Source organism: Hippoglossus hippoglossus, chromosome 18 (genome assembly GCF_009819705.1).
Source record: "Hippoglossus hippoglossus isolate fHipHip1 chromosome 18, fHipHip1.pri, whole genome shotgun sequence".
In the NCBI taxonomy this organism is placed as follows: domain Eukaryota; kingdom Metazoa; phylum Chordata; class Actinopteri; order Pleuronectiformes; family Pleuronectidae; genus Hippoglossus; species Hippoglossus hippoglossus.
In genome coordinates, this window is record NC_047168.1 from 6,454,249 (window position 1) to 6,471,453 (window position 17,205).

The 17,205-nt window shown below is 43.1% G+C and overlaps 1 protein-coding gene across 2 annotated transcripts in view; it reads left to right on the plus strand.

Moving 5' to 3' along the window:
* Positions 1-2,236: 2,236 nt before the first annotated feature.
* Positions 2,237-17,205, plus strand: part of ppp2r5b (protein phosphatase 2, regulatory subunit B', beta) — a 31,793-nt gene continuing 16,824 nt past the window's right edge. The window contains exons 1-2 of one of the 2 annotated variants that reach the window (XM_034569527.1): positions 2,237-2,668; positions 2,818-3,605. In XM_034569527.1, the coding sequence (XP_034425418.1) occupies positions 3,413-3,605 (193 nt within the window). In that variant the 5' untranslated portion in view covers positions 2,237-2,668; positions 2,818-3,412. Of the gene's footprint in view, positions 3,606-17,205 lie in introns of both variants that reach the window. The other variant, XM_034569526.1, reaches the window with a different exon arrangement.

Here is a 17,205-nt window from a genome sequence, read left to right on the forward strand (position 1 = left end):
GTGAACATAGTAATCATTATATACTGTATGTAAAATCAGCACCAGGCAGCTTAAATCTCTGCTGCCACCTACAGTGTGTGTTCCAATATGCTTCTCATGTTTGATTATGACGTGTAGCTTACTGTATATTGAAATGTGTGACGATGATGTGTATTTTATATTTATAGTTATTCCCTTTTCAGCTGCTTTCTGTTCTCTGTAATCCTGTAAAGTGACTTTGAGCATTAAGTGCCATACAAATAAAATGTATTATTCTTATTATTAGGTAAAGCACATTTCGTACAGAGGGGTAGATTCAAGGTGCTGTACACGGGGACAATACAGAGACAAAATCTAAAATACATTTAAAAACTGAATGTAAAGGTACTTTTTAAAGCAAAATAGATTAAAAGGAGCAGAATAAAAGAGGCAAAGGAAATAAAAAGGACACATTTATATGACTTTTTTTTCAAAGAAGTTAAAGGTGTAAAATAATGCCAATAAAATACATGGCAATACAAATACCACAATATTTTATTAGTCTTTATATAACAGACCATGGCTGCAGGCTGGCTTGAAAAACACACAGGTATTATAAAACGGATGATGAAGTGTTGTTAACCACAGGGTGACTGGATGTTTGTCTGGCCAGTATAAGAACAACCTCGGGTGACGTGCACATGTGGAGCCTATGCGCACCTCTGCTCTGCGTCTAACCAGTCACTGCTTTACGCACGGTGCTGGTGGTTTTTCCCACAATGCAACCTCACCTGAGACACAACACAGGGGAGGATGGGGAGGAGGGAGAGAGGAGGGGGCCACGGAGCGCAGGCGCATGGCATTACGCACGCCCTTGTTGGATATATATGATTATAATAAGGATGGGGTGTGTTTATGGTTCTGACACATCCACTGCAGCCAAGGTGTGTGTGTGCGCGCGCGCGTGTGTGTGTGAGAGAGAGAGAGCGCAAGTGGCTTAGAGGAGAGAAGAACAATGGATGGCACTTGATCCTAAGAGCCAACTACAGCCATCGACACGCGCGCGCGCACTCACCCCGGATAGGGAGCGAGGAAAATGGAGGAGGGAGGATAGGGGAGGTATAGAGGGGGGGGATCATTTCATAACAGCGTGAAACAACAGCCCCGCACGCGGGGTTTGGCCATGAGGTGATGCTGCGGGTTGTGCGTGATGGAGGCGCGCGACACACCATAATGACGCACGTGTTTGAAAGCATCACATCCAGGCCACATCCAGACAAATGCATTGATGTGTAAATAAATAAATAAGTCCATCCTATAGCGTCATCCGCAGTGAGGAGCCTCTCTCTCTCTCTCTCCTTGCAGCACCTCAGGCTCAGGGACCGTCTCAAGTCACACCGAGTGAGATCAGAGAGCATCCGGTCACGTCTTTCAAAATAAAATCCTTACTGTTTCCCCTAACTGAGGCATCAAGTAGACTAAGGCAAAAGTAGGATTTTTCTAAATCAGGGGCCACAGTTGCAATGTTTCCCATGACATAGAGGTTTTATTTTACATTCAATGATAATTTTCTGTTTAACTTGTAGAACATTACTATTATATTATAACAGTAAACAAGGAATGACTTAAATGTTCACCTTACCGAATCAGGAATGGTGCAGGGATGTTATGATTGCCCCCCTGTGTAAATTCTGGCCCTCTTTTACTGCCCATGATTTAGAAAAATCCTGGATCCGCCACTGTTTTGCAGCAATTGCATACTTGTAGCTCTATTTAAAATTGTAGGAAATACTGAAGAAAAAATATGAAATGCCACGATAACATTATTTATGTGAGTTATATTGCCTGACCTTTGACTCTTGGTTTTGATAGGGCCCTGAATCAAAATCTATCCCTTTACAGCTTTAGTTATGTACCATGTGGCCAAGGGCGGATCCAGAAGTGGTGCCAGCCAGGGGACTCAGGCCTTAGCTGAAATCTGATTGGTCCCCTGAGTGCTCCTGTCCTGTCAGTCATCTTTTTTGAAGTAAGGTTGTCACTTACTAACAATACGTTATGAAAATATGATAAGAATTATTAAACAAGGATTTACTTAAATGTGCACCTAACTGGATCAGGAATTGTGCATGGATGCTAAACTGTGGCCCTTTTATGGCCCTTGGTTTGGACAAATCCTTCATCCGCCACATGTAGCTTCACTTAAATCCCCCAACTTTATTTTGAAAGCAAAGACGCCCCGTTTCCTGTAATCCCCTCACCTCACTGTGCGCCTCTTGACGCAGCAATGCGCGGCGCCGTAGGACGGACCGGATAACGGGAACCGAGAAGGGGGGACAGGAGCGGAGCGCGTCAGTCTGACACACTGCTATTGTATAACACGGGCCTTCGCCTCTTTTCCAGAGAGAGAGAGAGTGAGGGGGGAGCGGCTGTATCCTCCCCCGTTTCTTGTTTGGAGGTAAAGGGACGCAGACGGGAGCGGAGCGGCGGAGGACCTGCACATGTCGGCTCGGTGAGGCAGCGTTTGTTTCCCCGCCCTGATACGGTTGGAGGACGGGCAGGAGCAGGAGGAGGAACCGCGACATTTACATCTCCCGAGATAATAATAACCTCTTGTAATAATAATATTGGCTCGTGTGAAGGTGCGGCCCATGTGAGGGTCGACAGAGGATGCGTTAAAAACGAGGAGGACGACAGTGATGCGGCAGCCGAGGTGGGCCCAGACTGATGATTTCATATCAACATCCACCAAGAGGCTGTAAACTGACCTGGAGTCTGCTGCTTTGTTTTTTTCATGTGGATAAACAGCAGGAGGTCAATCGGTGATTATTGATTATTCTTTTTTTTCTGTTTTCACATCAGGATCAGAAACACATCCTGATTCCGGCCCATGACTCGTGTGTGTGTGTGTGACGCCAATACAGCAGCACAGAGGTGTGTGTGTCTGTGAGTGTGTGTGTGTGTGAGTGTGTGTGTGTGTGTGTGTGTGTGTGTGAAGAGACGCGCCTGCATGTCTGAGCATCATCTGGAGGCTGTGCAGGCTGCTCCTCCACGGGGATGACACACACGCGATTTTCCATCCGTGCGTAAAGACGAAGAAGAGGAAGAGCCAGAGATGCTGCTGCTGCTGCTGACATTTCCAGTCCGGCTCTGATATCCACACCGAGGCATCCAGAAAAGAAATCCACCTCTCCTCCGCCTCTGCACCTCTCCCCCCTTCCTCTCCTCCCCTTTACTTCTCACCCCCTTCCTCCCCTCCTCCCCCCTCCCTCCCGGAGCGTCTGTAACATTCTGATCAATTGATAATCCATCAGTGATTCAGAGAGCCTATACACACTCCTCCATCCTCCCCTCACTTCACCCTGCTGTATACATCCTCTCCAACGCCTCTTTTTACGCGCCCGCACAAAGGCGCGTAAAGGCGCACCGCCGCCATCTACAGCCGTCCACAGCCACAATGGAGACGACCAAGCTGCCCCCGTCCAGCCCGTCCTCGCCGACCACCAGCTTCTCGGTGCCCTCCGCGGAGAAGGTGGACGGCTTCCCGCGCCGGTCCATGCGCAGGGCCCGGCAGAGGAGGTCCCACAGCTCGTCCCAGTTCCGCTACCAGAGCTCCCAGGTGGAGCTCACCCCGCTGCCCCTGCTCAAAGGTGAGGCACTCAAGCGGCCCTCCTGTGGTCCTACGTCAGGAACAACACGTATAGGAACACTTTAAGTATTAGAGTGGAACCATGAGGAGTGAAGTCTAATGAGGTCACCATAAACTTCCATTCTCCCACTTTATTGTTCATTATTTAAACATTTCTACATTAAGAACATTCACTAACTTTTCATGATATACATATTTAATAATCAGAGGAGTGGAGAAGGTCTATTAGTGGACTGTATTGTGTATTATCATGTGTCCACTGGTACATGTTGTCCTCTCTGAGAGCAATGTCTTGGATTGATCGGCCTGACAGGAGCCATGCAGTCTGGTTCAGGACTTTTTAAAGGCCTGTTATTGGAATGTTCTGCTGTAGGACTAACACACGTTTTCATTGTTTAATAATCTGCCGATTATGGGATTGATCTGGATGCATTTAGTCTATTAATGCTCAGAAAACATAGAAAAATGTCCACCGTGGTCTTCAACAATCCAAAGTGATGCTGTCAGATGTCTTGTTTTGATTTCCTGGTTAAGAGTTTCACTAAAACAAAGAAAAGAAGCAAATCCCGAAATTGGTAATCAAACTTCAAACTCATGTACATTTTCTGTCACTCAACTACTCGATTGATTAAATTAATGTATAGGTATTGAAGAAAAGATCAATATGAATACTGCAGAAAAAGAAGAATGGCATTCATGTTGAATGCATACCGCCCCCAATTGTGTAATCCTGCTAAATAACAAACAAATGCAGATGAAAATGCAACCTCCTCGGCGGAGGTAATGAAACTGTTACAGGCATGATAAAACTAACAAATTTTGCTTCCTGTTATCTAATATTTTACCCAAAATTATCAGATCAACACACAGCTTGAACAGTCTTTCTTTTTTGTGTCGTTATCTAGTTGATTATGAAATGTTGAGTGTTATTTGGAGGATTGAATGCGTCACACTGGGGCTATAGGAGTGAGATAATCCAAAGGTTCAAGTTGAAATCTATGTATTCAGAGTCACTGATCTCAGTTTACAAACTTATTTAAACCATCAAACCATCATCCCATTATCAGGAGGTCCTTCCACACCACAGTGTTGTGGAGCCTTGTTTCTACAGTAAATTTAAGAATGAGAAACACATTTGTACGCTTTTTGAGGGAAGAAATGACGTCTCCGAGACGAGCTGCAGCATTTGCGGGTGTGTTGTTGCCCTAGCTGTAATCCCAGAGCTTCTACAGAGGCCACTTTGATCTGTGGGAGCGTGTTCAGTGTTCTCTCAGAGTGAAGGCACGCAAAGATGTTGTGTTCAAATATAGCGTCATCTGCAGTTCACCTACCTACCAACCTGCAGACAGGCCTGGGTGGAGTCTGGCATGGAACAATCACAGATGAATAGGATTTTCGTGGCACTGACCCTTGTGGCCCCAGTTGTTTCCGTTTTGTTGCGTTAGCCTCAAAAATACATTTTCTCTAGTCTTTGTGTTCAACATTTTAGATATGTCCTAATCAATTGGCCTTTTCTTTTGGTTCACACAGTCGACAAGAACCATTCCTCAATGCTCCTTCCCCCTCTTTGGTATTTTCTTCATCTCCACCTCTTCCTCACCTCACATGTCTTCTCTTCCTGTCTGTCTAACCCATGTGTGCCATACAAGAGCACATTCAAAGTCCTCATTTATGGCTCTAACCCCTCTCTATCAGGCTACTCCTGCATCACTTCCCATCAGCCTCCTCTGCTTAGAGGACCTTTCTGCTTTTAGACACGAGGTCCGTGCGCCTCTTATGTGTTTTTACACTTCGTTTCCCTTGCTCTGACTTCCTCTCAGGCCCGTGAGAGACGAGTGAGTGCTGCACCATGATGGAGGGCTTTCATTATGTCTTTATGGCACCTTTTGGTTCAGACTTCATACTTGCTGTAGCCCTCACAGACAGAAGCGCCAGTTATCACATGGCTGCTGCACCGCTGCGGCACTCTTTCTGGATCCCCAGGAGGAAGTGGTAGTAAGATCCTGCAGCAGCGGTGCAAGAGAAAAGCCTGGTGATGTGGGAAAGTCTGTAGCAGCCAGTGTATATAGGCCAAGTGTAGACAGACTTGTGGGTGTTTTGCCCTCCGGGGAATCACATTGCCATTGTTAATTTGAACTTCTCCTCCTGTTAACAATGGTACATCTCTTTGGTTTTAAGCTCCAGTCTGGCTCACAGCTCCAGGCTGAAATATGCAACAGACTCAGAAGGACGTAGTGAAGAAGATGGGACAAAATAAAGCTGATAACAATCAAAAATCATCAAACCAGGACAAAATCAGACATTGAAGAGGGGGATGTTCTGATTCCCAGCCTCAGCTGACCACAATGCAATGCAATCACAACGTATGCTTTTGCAGATCTGTCGTCAGAAGCATCTGAAACCATCTCAAACTGTTCTTTTGTTTTGTTTTTGTGCCGTTAGTTATCTCTGGACCCGATAAAGCAACTATGGAAAATGTTTGATGTTGTTAAATTTATTTCAAACCCCAATAGAGGTTGAGGGAATTATGGAATGAACAGTGCCAGAGTAACGGAGGGTGGATTCTCCCCTCATGCCGCTCAGTGAGGGAAACGGGTCAGTTTATTGGTCTGTTCCTTTGCAGAAGTTTAGTGCATTTCCCATGTATTATACATGTGGTAAAAGTTGAAGTCTAGTTTCTCTAGCTGTTACCTAATCTTTGAGACACTGGTTTTCCCATCAGCAGTGTCCTCAATCAGCCACCGACACAGTCATAGCTTGTATCTTTGCAGACCTGACATCAGAAGTGTTTGAAACATCAACCAACAGCACAAGAAAGGATGAGACATTTTTTGTAGAATGAGAAATGCTGACATGCTCGGGCGAAAATAGTCTCGAAGTGAAGCAAGTAGAGTCGTCGTTATTAAGAACCTGGAAGTCGGGATGGTGGAGGAGCTCAGAGCTCAGAGCTACGAGTTTTTTTTGTGTTTCTGTTTTAGTCGTCTCATCCTCAAGATACCTTAACTATAGTTTATTTGCCTCAAACATGATCTTTCCTGAGTTAGGATAAAATCTGGCATAATCTGAAATTATGCAGTCCTTGACTGCCAATAAGATACAAAATGATATGCAATAAACTTTGTATTTCCACAAGATTTTTTTTGATATCAGAAAATCAAGAAAATAAGATAGATAAGATAGATCCTAGATAGATAAGTCCTTTATTAGTCCCACTTTGATGAAATTTACTGTGTCACTGCAGCAAAAAGGGAATAGTGAAATACACACTCAGAAAAGGTAATCAAAAATACAACAAGGAACTATAAAATATAGAAAGATGTACAATGTAAACAGAATATAAACAGTATTGCTCATATATGATACTGAGATTGCAAGGATAGAAAATTATTATTAAACCGTTAAATTAGTTGAAAACCTGAGTGAGATGGATATAAGGTCCTAAATGAAGTTCTTATCACATTGGTTTGAAAAATGAACCATGACTTGTTTAACATTTGAATTAAACAGGCTTTTTATACATAAAAATGACCTGTATTGGAAATACATGTTTCAATTAGCACATCAAATTTCATTAAGATCTGTGGCCCAAAAGTGTGATGGTTTAAATGACCCACTTTTTGAAAACACACAATTTATGATGACCTTTCACATCAAGGTCAAATTCATAAAAACAAAACACCTTTCTAGTAAAAGCTTCTCTGGATGCCCAAACTATGTTGCCTTCAAGCAAATAGTGGTGTTGTTCATTGAACCACAAATCATCTTGCAAAATTTTGAGGGTGGTCACAGTTTTATGTAACCACTAATGTCACTCCTTTGCAACTGGTTTCTCTTTTCTCATTATCTAAATATTCCTTTGTTTTAATGTAAGTACTGCTGAACTTTTTCCAGAGGAAGCCCCAAATGAGACGATGATTAAGTCGCACGGAGGCACCGGGGCTTGATAAACGTAGTGTCTCTCTGGGACCCAGGCAAATTAAAATATTTAATATCTGCCGTCACACAGTTACAGGAACAACCAGATGGGTATGAAGAATGTTTTCAGACACGGGTGAACTCTTTCCCGTTCTCTTTGCACCTCAATCGTCACATTGAATAATAAAATACTTGAGGATGGTGTCCAGTAAAGATGGTTGCTGGAAGGTAGTGGTTGTGGAAACTCTCCCAGTATCGTCAACTGGCTGTTATCTCCTCTGTTTCTCTAAGAATCAGAAACAGAGGGCAAGATGGGAAGGAAGAAAAAGGCTTGAAAGGCGGAAGTCACAGGTTATATTTCAGAAATCATGCAAAAAATGTGTTTTGGTAAAATCTTGTTATGTTTGAGCTTGGATTTCTCCTCGTCCTCCTCCTCCGTGTCTTCGGTTACACTGCGTCTCTCTGGCTAAACCAGAGAGGAGGCAGGTATAGCTTCACGCTCCTCCCCAGCCAGGATGCTCTCCCCTGGGGCCCCCGCACACACCAGTCGGGCTACCTGGTCACGGGTATCGCACTGTTGATGGCAGACTAACCAGGCTAATGTCACATTCAAGCCCGACATCAAGTCAGCAGATGAGCAAACTTGTGACCAGGACTTATGCCCAGTTAGTCTTGCAAAAAAAGAATTGTTACAGGAAGATTTTAGAGATTATTGATCCAACTACCTCTGTCTACCAACAGATCCTGCAGCCAAGCAAGGCAGCGCTAGGTTCCTTGCTTTTGACCTTGAGATAAACTTGCTCCCAATTCCCTTTTGTTATTTGTAGGCTTTCCCTCATCTTCCCCTGCTGCATGCACTTTGTTTTAAAATGCAAAATACATAAAAATACACAATAATAGATGCTCTATATGCATTTAGCTCGCACCGCAATCCCAAAATCATTACGTCCGTCCGACCACCAGGCTTGCATTCTGATTCGTCTTGCACTAAGTATGACTCATCCAGGTGCAAATATGTTCCACACGGAGTAACCGTGTCTGGGAGAACATGTTCCACCTGCGGAAGGAAGCACAACTTCGAAGTGGATAGAAGCATCGCCGCCCGAGGCATTAATGTCAGCGTGGCATGTAAATGTCATGACAACAGGGGGAGACACCGTAGAGGCATCATTACTGTGTGTGGGTACTGTATATCAACACTGTGGATAGAACTATCACCAGAATTACTCCCGACTACAAATGGAGTTGTCTGACCTGTAATTACTTCAGTTCCTTGTGAGTAAAAACACCATCACTGTGATTCACATAGCAAATTACCATGGTAAAGGATATAGGTCGGGATATGTGTGACCTTTGAGGGTTGCAGCAATTCTATTTATTAAGGCCTGAGTGTGTGTTTGTGGAGAGGGGGTTTACATACAGGGTGATCATGGGACACGTTTCTGCTCCGTCTTGAGGAGCAGCGTTGCTCCCAGCAGCCACCGCAGCATGTGTCCAATGAGAAAATACACAAAACACACTTTCTGCTCAGCCCAGCAGCACATTCTCTCCCGCCGTGCGCCGCTCAACAGCTCCGATCGGCTCACGTTGCCATTTTGACAATAGTGAAGGGTATTGGCACAACAGTGCAATAGCAAAAAAAAAAATGTATCTGTATTTAGAAGTCACAAGACAATCATACTACAGCTCTTCCTGTAAACTGTGTGTCATGAGAGGCTCCATGGTTCCGTCCTCCTAGTTAAAGACACATTTTGTCAGGCTCGCTGCTGATCTGCAGCGGACGAAGCCCAAAAAATGTTAAAGGTCCAAATGTTCAACACAGCTGTTGGATTTCTTCTCATCAAAAATTAATACCAAGTTGTTTATTATTATCTGCCTCACCCGTGTGAGAGCAGCATCCGGCCTGATTGCTGTTTTGAAACAACTCGCTCACGTCCAGTAAGCTGTGCGGAATCCTCACAACACCCCAAGGAAAAAAAAATCATAAATAGGAATGCTGTGTCATAAAATAATTAAGATGTTTGCAAACCGGTAACTCCGTTTCAAATCACCATTTTAACCACAGCAACAGCGTCCTCTGCAGTCACACGTAGTTATTAATCCTGTTGGGCCCCATTTCCGAGAGAGAGTGTGTAGGATTTTGTGGCATCTAGTGGTAAAGTTGTGTGTTGCAGCCAACTGAACACCCCCATGCCTCACCTTCCCCCTTCCAAGCATGTAGGAGAAGCTATGGTGGCCTTCATTAAAAAATAAGTCCCTCTCTAGAGTGTTTGTGCTTTGTCCATTGTGGGCTCCTATAGAAACATGGCGGGCTCACTCCCATTGTAGATATAAAGGCCTCATTCTCTGGTAACACAACTATTCTCAGTTTTATGGGATTATACACTGATGAAAACATAATATGATTATTTTACGTCATTTCTGATGATAGCTCCACCTAAATCCTACACACTGTAGCTCCCTGTCCTTGACATTTCCATCATGGCTGCCAGCAGCATTAGCATCTTTTCAAAGGGCTGCTGAGTGGCTTCAGATCACTCTGTCAGGACTCTGTCAGGATGCTGTTTGAGCTTAGACACTTTAAAATCTCCCGAGTTAGCATTTGAACATCTGTGAAAGCCTTAAAACACCCTGCAAGTATAAGATGAGCACTGAGGACAATGTCGCATAGCGGAGCAGGTTATGAGGAATTTCCAGGAGGAATTAAATGTTGTTACACACTTTAGGTAAAATGGTTATGCATCTGTTTATGTGAACATAATCCCTTTTTAAAATAGGAAACAATGATCTATGTTGCAGACCAGCAAGGAGGCAACCTTTTTTGCCACAGGGCTCTTTTAGACCCTTGTACGTAAACATTTTGCCTGATTATGCGATCAGCACGCTGGATTGTGTTTACCACATCAAAGTGAGCTCTAGCAATCCTTCAGTTTCTATGGGATGATAGGAAATGGATTTAAAATGCTGCCAGTGCTGTCAGCAGAAGACCAAAAATACACCGCCGCCTGTGTTTCATAATGCATTCAAAAAATGGGCCATTTTAACTAACAAAGAAGGGATTAGAGGAAAAACATCCACCTTATGAAATCTTAACGACCACCTCTTAAATTAGAATGGAGCATAATCTGAAAGATGTTGTGTATCGGCCTTGTAAAAGGTGCAAAGAGGAGCTGAAGTAGCTTATAAACGTCAGGACCAAAATGAAACCACCTTGACAATGCCAATGCTTGAGTGTACAACTAAAATGGAGGCAGCAATTGTAGCAGACAAGCTATACTGCAGTATTCAGCTTGTTCATTAATGATGTATTTTCACGCCAGATGTACTTTGGGTTGTCCACTCGTGATTTGGATCTGATTGGATGTAATATTAATATCAGGTCTGAACAGGGCCTGTATGTCTTTAAGCTTGTAGAACCACATATTATGCAAAATGCAAGAATGAATTTTGCAATGCTACCTTCTTGTATAATAATCTAAGTACTAATTCTACAAATGTCTGTCTGTCTGTCTGTCTGAATGTGGAGCACAATTCTCAAGAACCATTTATCTTATCCACGTCACACTTGGTATGTGTACTGTTAATGGTCGGTGGAAGTGCAGTATCGAATTTTGTATGATTTCAATATCGTCCAATCGCTCAAACATTAATTGAATAACTTTCTCTTTAGCAATTTGTCTCCAAAGTAAAAGTGCCGTGTTCGTTTTCTTGCTGCAATGCTTCATATTGATCTGAATTACAAAGCTTTCATTTTGAAGAGTTTGAAATGTATGAAAAAGTAACATCAGCAGAGCAAATCATTCTAACTTATATATAAACCACACTGGTGAACAGTAATGAAGCTGAATCAGTTTTATTTTTATATAAAACTTTGACTATAAAATCTTCATTGCAGATAAACCAGGTAGGATGAACACAATGTTTTCAGACTTCGCACAACACGCAGCACACAAACAATAAAAAAAGTGACAGTAGTAGAACTGTTTGAGCAGAACTCAAGGAAGAATTCTGAAGTAGCTCCAGAGCATTAAAACAGGACAAGAGAACAGCCCATTTCAAACAGGCAGGATAGAAAAGCCACTGCTCAGATTTTTATTTAAAAATTGCAGAGTTGTTGTTCTGTCAGTCTCAATGAGAAATGCTAACAGTGCGAACAGTTTTCTGATACAGTAACATGATGGTCAAAGTGAGCTTATGAAAATTTGCTGGAAAATATGACCACGATGACGATTGGGGGATAGAAATGAGTGTTCACACAACATAATATAATGATTGTATTGTCAACAAAATGATCCGGCAATGTCCATTATACAGCTGTATCTACACTACCAAACCTCATATATTACACTTCCTCATGAAGACCAGTGTCAGAACTATATGTTGCAACAGTGAAACACAGCAGACACAATGATTCACATGGAAAGAACTGGCACAAGTTACTGCTTGTGACAGAGACCTGGTGTATTTTCCTGCTTAGATATTATTGTTCTCATTTCCTGAGGCCTCCGTGCTGTAGTTTGTCACAAAGGACATATTGTCGATGCAAAATGTAACATAACCTCACATGAGCCCGAGTCTCCACGTGTCGGTCTGTGTGGGTGCTCTCGTTTCTATTTGTCCAGCATTTGTGTTTGTCCACATTGTAATAATGAGTGTATGGCAGGCTCAGTTTGAAATGTGCTGTTTACTGTAAAACAGTCACCTTCACACACAGATTGTATGTGGGAGATTGAATGACTGTGTGTGTGTTTGTGTGTTTGTGTGTGTGTGTGTGTGTGTGTGTGTGTGTAAGGGAGAGGCTGGCTGGATGGGCCTGGTATTAGGTTACAGAAGACACAGAGTAGTTTTTTTTTGCTCTGTGACTGTCTCGGATCAATTAAGAGGGAGAGTGGGGTTGGGGGTGGTGGTGAGGCGAGTGATGAAAGAAATGGAGTGCATGAGGAAAGAGGAAATGAGTGAACATTAAGTTGACAGGTCAGGGAGGAGCGGTGGGAGGGGGAGGAGAGACGGCGAGATAAAAAAATGTTTTAAAAAAAAGGCAGAGGATATTGCAGCGGGAGAGGGTGTCATGAAACAACCGGCCGTCTAATAACCACGACCTGCTGCTGTGTCACGGGGAGAAGGAGACGATTCTTAAAGGAAAACGCAGAATTTGAGGAAAATAAACTCTCAGACCGAATCACCACGAGGCCCCTCTTTGTGGATGCTCACTCTGAAACATGCTCTCTTGCTTCTGCAAAGCTGAGCAAACAAATAAAATCAAACACCGGCCGTCACAGAGGTGACGTGCGGTGAATCAGTCTTCAGGGAAATTGGGAAGGAAGATTTGTTTTAGATGGGATGAGAGATCGGACGCGGAGAATACGAGCGAGAAAGTGAATATTGCTGCAATGAATAACAACCGGCTTTAAAAAGAATCATCTTTACTTTAATATATATATATATTTTTTTTGTCACATTTGCTTATTTGTCACACATCGCAGCAGCAGCAGGGAAACACCATACCTGACGTCATACCCTGCAGAGCAAAGATTGTTATTATTCAACAAGTGAGCTGCTGATCAAATGTTGAGGATGTCTCCAGCTGGGGTAACTGCCTCCCGTATTTGTTTGCTAACCGTCTCAACTCTGTGTTTACGTCTCGCACGGCAAATATTGCTTCCAGAGGAGAATAACTAATATCTCATATTCCTGAAAGCCGTCCTGCGGTCGAGGAGAATGTGGATTGAAAAAGACGAGCCATGTGCAGTAGCTCAAACACCGTCAAATGCGTTTAATAATACTAATGGAAATGTACTTATTGCTAATTATAGAAGAGACAAAAAAATTGCACACCTTTCTCTGTTCATTCTTGACATTGGATTATTTAAGGATAAGGATTTGTCTCAGGCTTTCTCTTTGTCACTGAGAGAAGTGGACCTTTCGCTCGTGTTTTCAAAAGTACAATGATGTTTTCAGGTCTTCGCTGAGTAGCTGTCACTGTCACTGTTAATCACTGAGTTCAACTCCAATCATTATTATTATTTTGGATGGTAGACGTCTTAATTTGGAATAAAACTCTCGGCCTGTGAAGCTCTGTCGTTAGGGAGGATGACAAATTCTGGAGTCTGGCAATATAAGTAGGTTTTTTCTCTGGTACTAAAAAAAATGTAATGAAAAAGTTAAAAGATGTCATAACCCTAAAAACTAGAAGGGCACTCAGAGAGCATATACCTCCACCAAGACCCAATAGTCCACTAATGACTGCTCATTTAATTTTATTTGGATCAGTCACCTAAACATGCCTGAGTGGGTTTTGACCCTGCAAGCATCCTGTAAAGATTGTATTAATGCTTTTAGGTAAAAAAACATGTTGAATGTCCATGTTAAAATGTAGAAATAAACCTTTGTCTGTGCTGTGATGCGCAGCTCTGCTCTTATTACACGTTTTACCGCCACAACTCACAGATCTGTCCCATGCCAGTCATAAAAAACAAACAAATGACACCATCGGAGATATATAGGGACGAATATAAAGACTCTTTTAAATCAGTCTATGAGAAGGAGTAGAATCGCCAGAGGGAGAAGGTTGAGATGTGGCGCCCTGGCTCATGTCCGCCATTTTTCTTCCTGTCAACCCCGCGAGCACAATGCATGATGGTATATGGTGCTCGGTTATTGACAATCTGTCGTACGCTACTTTTGACGATGCACTATGTCGTGAACTATACAGTGAGAAGCGATTTCAGTGATGTCCTATGTCTATAGTTTATAGGAAGTTTAATTTTGACCCTGCAAACATCCCATAGAATTTGAACTCCAGCTGATTTTTTGTTATTTTTTAAAGCAAAGTGGAAATTCAGCATCTAGACAAGTTTCTTGGCCGATGTTGGCACCAAATGTCATAAACATCTCTTCTTGATTTGGTGATGTCTCCTCCTCTTTTGCCGACAGACAGGAAACAAAACAGAACATCCTGAGCAGAGAACACCAACCTGTCCAAAAAAAACTCAGCTTGTTTCCTTCCCGTCTCTTAACTTGATCAACATGTACGTGCTACATGCGCCCACCCAGCCGCTCTCATTACCTGTTCTCGGTACCATCGGCAAGCGGCTACTTCTAAGAATTTCCCAGCTCTAATTCAAAGCACGGGACGATTCGTCTTGTTCTCTCGCAGCGGGTAAATTGCTGTTTACACTTCTGTGAAAATATGAAGACGGGCGGCGGGAGGAGGACGCAGTCAGTCACACGTGATAGCATCCCTCCTCTTTCCTCTTTCTAATCATGCTGTTTATGAGCCGGGCGATGGATCATGTGTTGCACGTAGACAGTTTGTCATGTCGTGGATAGATTGTGTGTTATCGGGGGGATTAGATTATTTAGAGATGGACCTGCAGCTCGCCACTCAAACCCCTCAAGGTGATATTTATACCGCCCTGACTTCCACTCTGCACGGTGCCTTGCTCCTCATAGCTCCTTCTGCTATGTATAAGTGTGTCTTCTTTATCTGCCTTCATCCCTCTCTCCCTCTCTTTCTCCCCCTTTCCCTTCCCTCACCCTCTCCCTCACCCTCTCCCTCTCTGCGTCACTGTATCTGTACATTGAGCATCAGTGTGTGCTTAATGACAGAGGTGCAGAGGCGGCTTTGGATGGGAGCTAAAACAGAAGCTGTCCTCCTCTCCTCTCCTCTCCTCTCCTCTCCTCGTCCTCTCCTCTCTCTCTCTGCCACACACTCAGCCCCAAACAGAATAACTGTTATTTAAAGACGAGAGCTCATTTAAATAAAAAAAAAAAAGAAGCCCTGGGAGAGATGGATGGATGGTAGGAGAGGAAGGGAAAGATGGAGGGAGGAGAAATAAGGGAGGTTCCTTGTGATGGAGCGATGTGAGAGAAGCAGGAGGAGGAGGAGGAGGAGGAAGGGCATGATGTCATCTTTTAACCCTATACCACTCCCCGCGCCTCCCTCCTGTTTCCTCCCCGGATTTCTTCCTCCTCCGCTCTCCATCTCTCTCCAGCAGGACTATATTTAGAATTGTGCAGCTGTGTGTGTGCGTTTTGTATGTGTGCGTCTGTGTTTTGATGCAGGGTCCTTGGAATTGCTCACTCGTATATGATACTGCTCCTTTTACCAAATCCTCTCCTCCTCCACCTCCTCTCCTTTCCTCTCCTCTCCTCGTCCTCTCCTCTTCTCTCCTCTCCTCTCCTCTCCTCTCCTCTCCTCGTCCTCTCCTCTCCCCTCCTCGTCCTCTCCCCTCCTCTTCCTCTCCCCTCCTCTCCTCTCCTCGTCCTCTCCTCCATCTTTTCTACGTCACATTTTCCCTCTCTATGGTTCAGGTCGTCTTTTGTTCATTGGCCTCTCTCCTGTCTATTTAAAGGATGAGTCTATATTTATTGGTACGAATCCAACCCCTCGTATTGTTTATTTCTCGGTGCCATATAAAGCCCCATTGTTGTTGTGTTGAATCCACGTCCCTTCATTACGTCAAACATAGTCATAAACACACACACCATCCTGCTGCTGTAAACAGTCTCCAGCAAATGCTCTATTTAGTCTGAGTAATGTTTGCAACAAATAAAACAGCCTTGCTGTTTTAGGAAACTACTGATCCTTTAAAAAAAATCAAAATATGCATTTAGGACACACTTTAAAGGGTTTATATAATCGGTAGAAACCAATCGTCTCAAGCGCTCAGTTGTTAGTTATTTCAAAATTCTCTTCTGATACAGTTCCCTCTTGGGAAGATCATTTCTCACCCGACTCCATTTAGAATCTGGCAATTAAATATTTTCTTATTTATTAGCAAATGATATCACGCTGCTCTCCTCCGATGTGTCTATAAAAATAAAAGTGCTTGAGTGAGTAGATTTTCTAAACTGCTTTTGTGACCCGTCTCCCCTCTGACTATTTTCAGCCTTTTTTTTTTGTCAGCCCTCTTTCATAAATCCAAATGTGAACGTTGGACATTACATTACACTGCTGAGTGTTACACAAGACAGACGACAACACAGTGTGATTGTGTCTTTTGACTGTGTGAGTTTTGAGTGCGATGTTGTATATGTGATTGCCTCATGGATGTGTGGTGCATTTGATGTATGCTTTATTTTATAATATTCCTATGTCTGTGATTGTAGTACGCCTTTATGTCTGCTTCTTTATTATTATCTTATTATTTTATTCTCTCATTGTGAAGCACATTGACTTGAATAGTAACACAATGCTGCTGCTGCTTTGTATTAGCACTGATTGTTTATTCTTTATAATAAATCAAATGAAGAGTGTAATTGCTTCTCACAAGCTAGATTGTGTTTCCAGTTGTTGTACCTACCTGCTTTAACATGCTTTTACAATTGTGGTAATGTAACTTTGCTACGTTGAGGATGACAGTTTAAATCTTTCTGCCTTAATAAAGGTGAATTAAACATAGGGTATAAAATTTAATGTTGTGTTTAAATTTCTATCGTCTACATCTTGCCCCGGCAGTTATTGAAAACACCAATTTGGAATGTCAGACAGCTGAAAATAGCTCTGATGTTATAAATGACTCACTTGCGGTGATTAAGGCCTTAGTTAATATTCTCGTCACTGCACTCACATGATATTAAAAGCTGTGAATGAATGAGTGTGGACTGAACTACGTCGACCTAATAACAGCAGAGGAAACCAGTGTTGCCTCCGCTTCTCGGCTGAGTTTGATTCTTTCATTTTC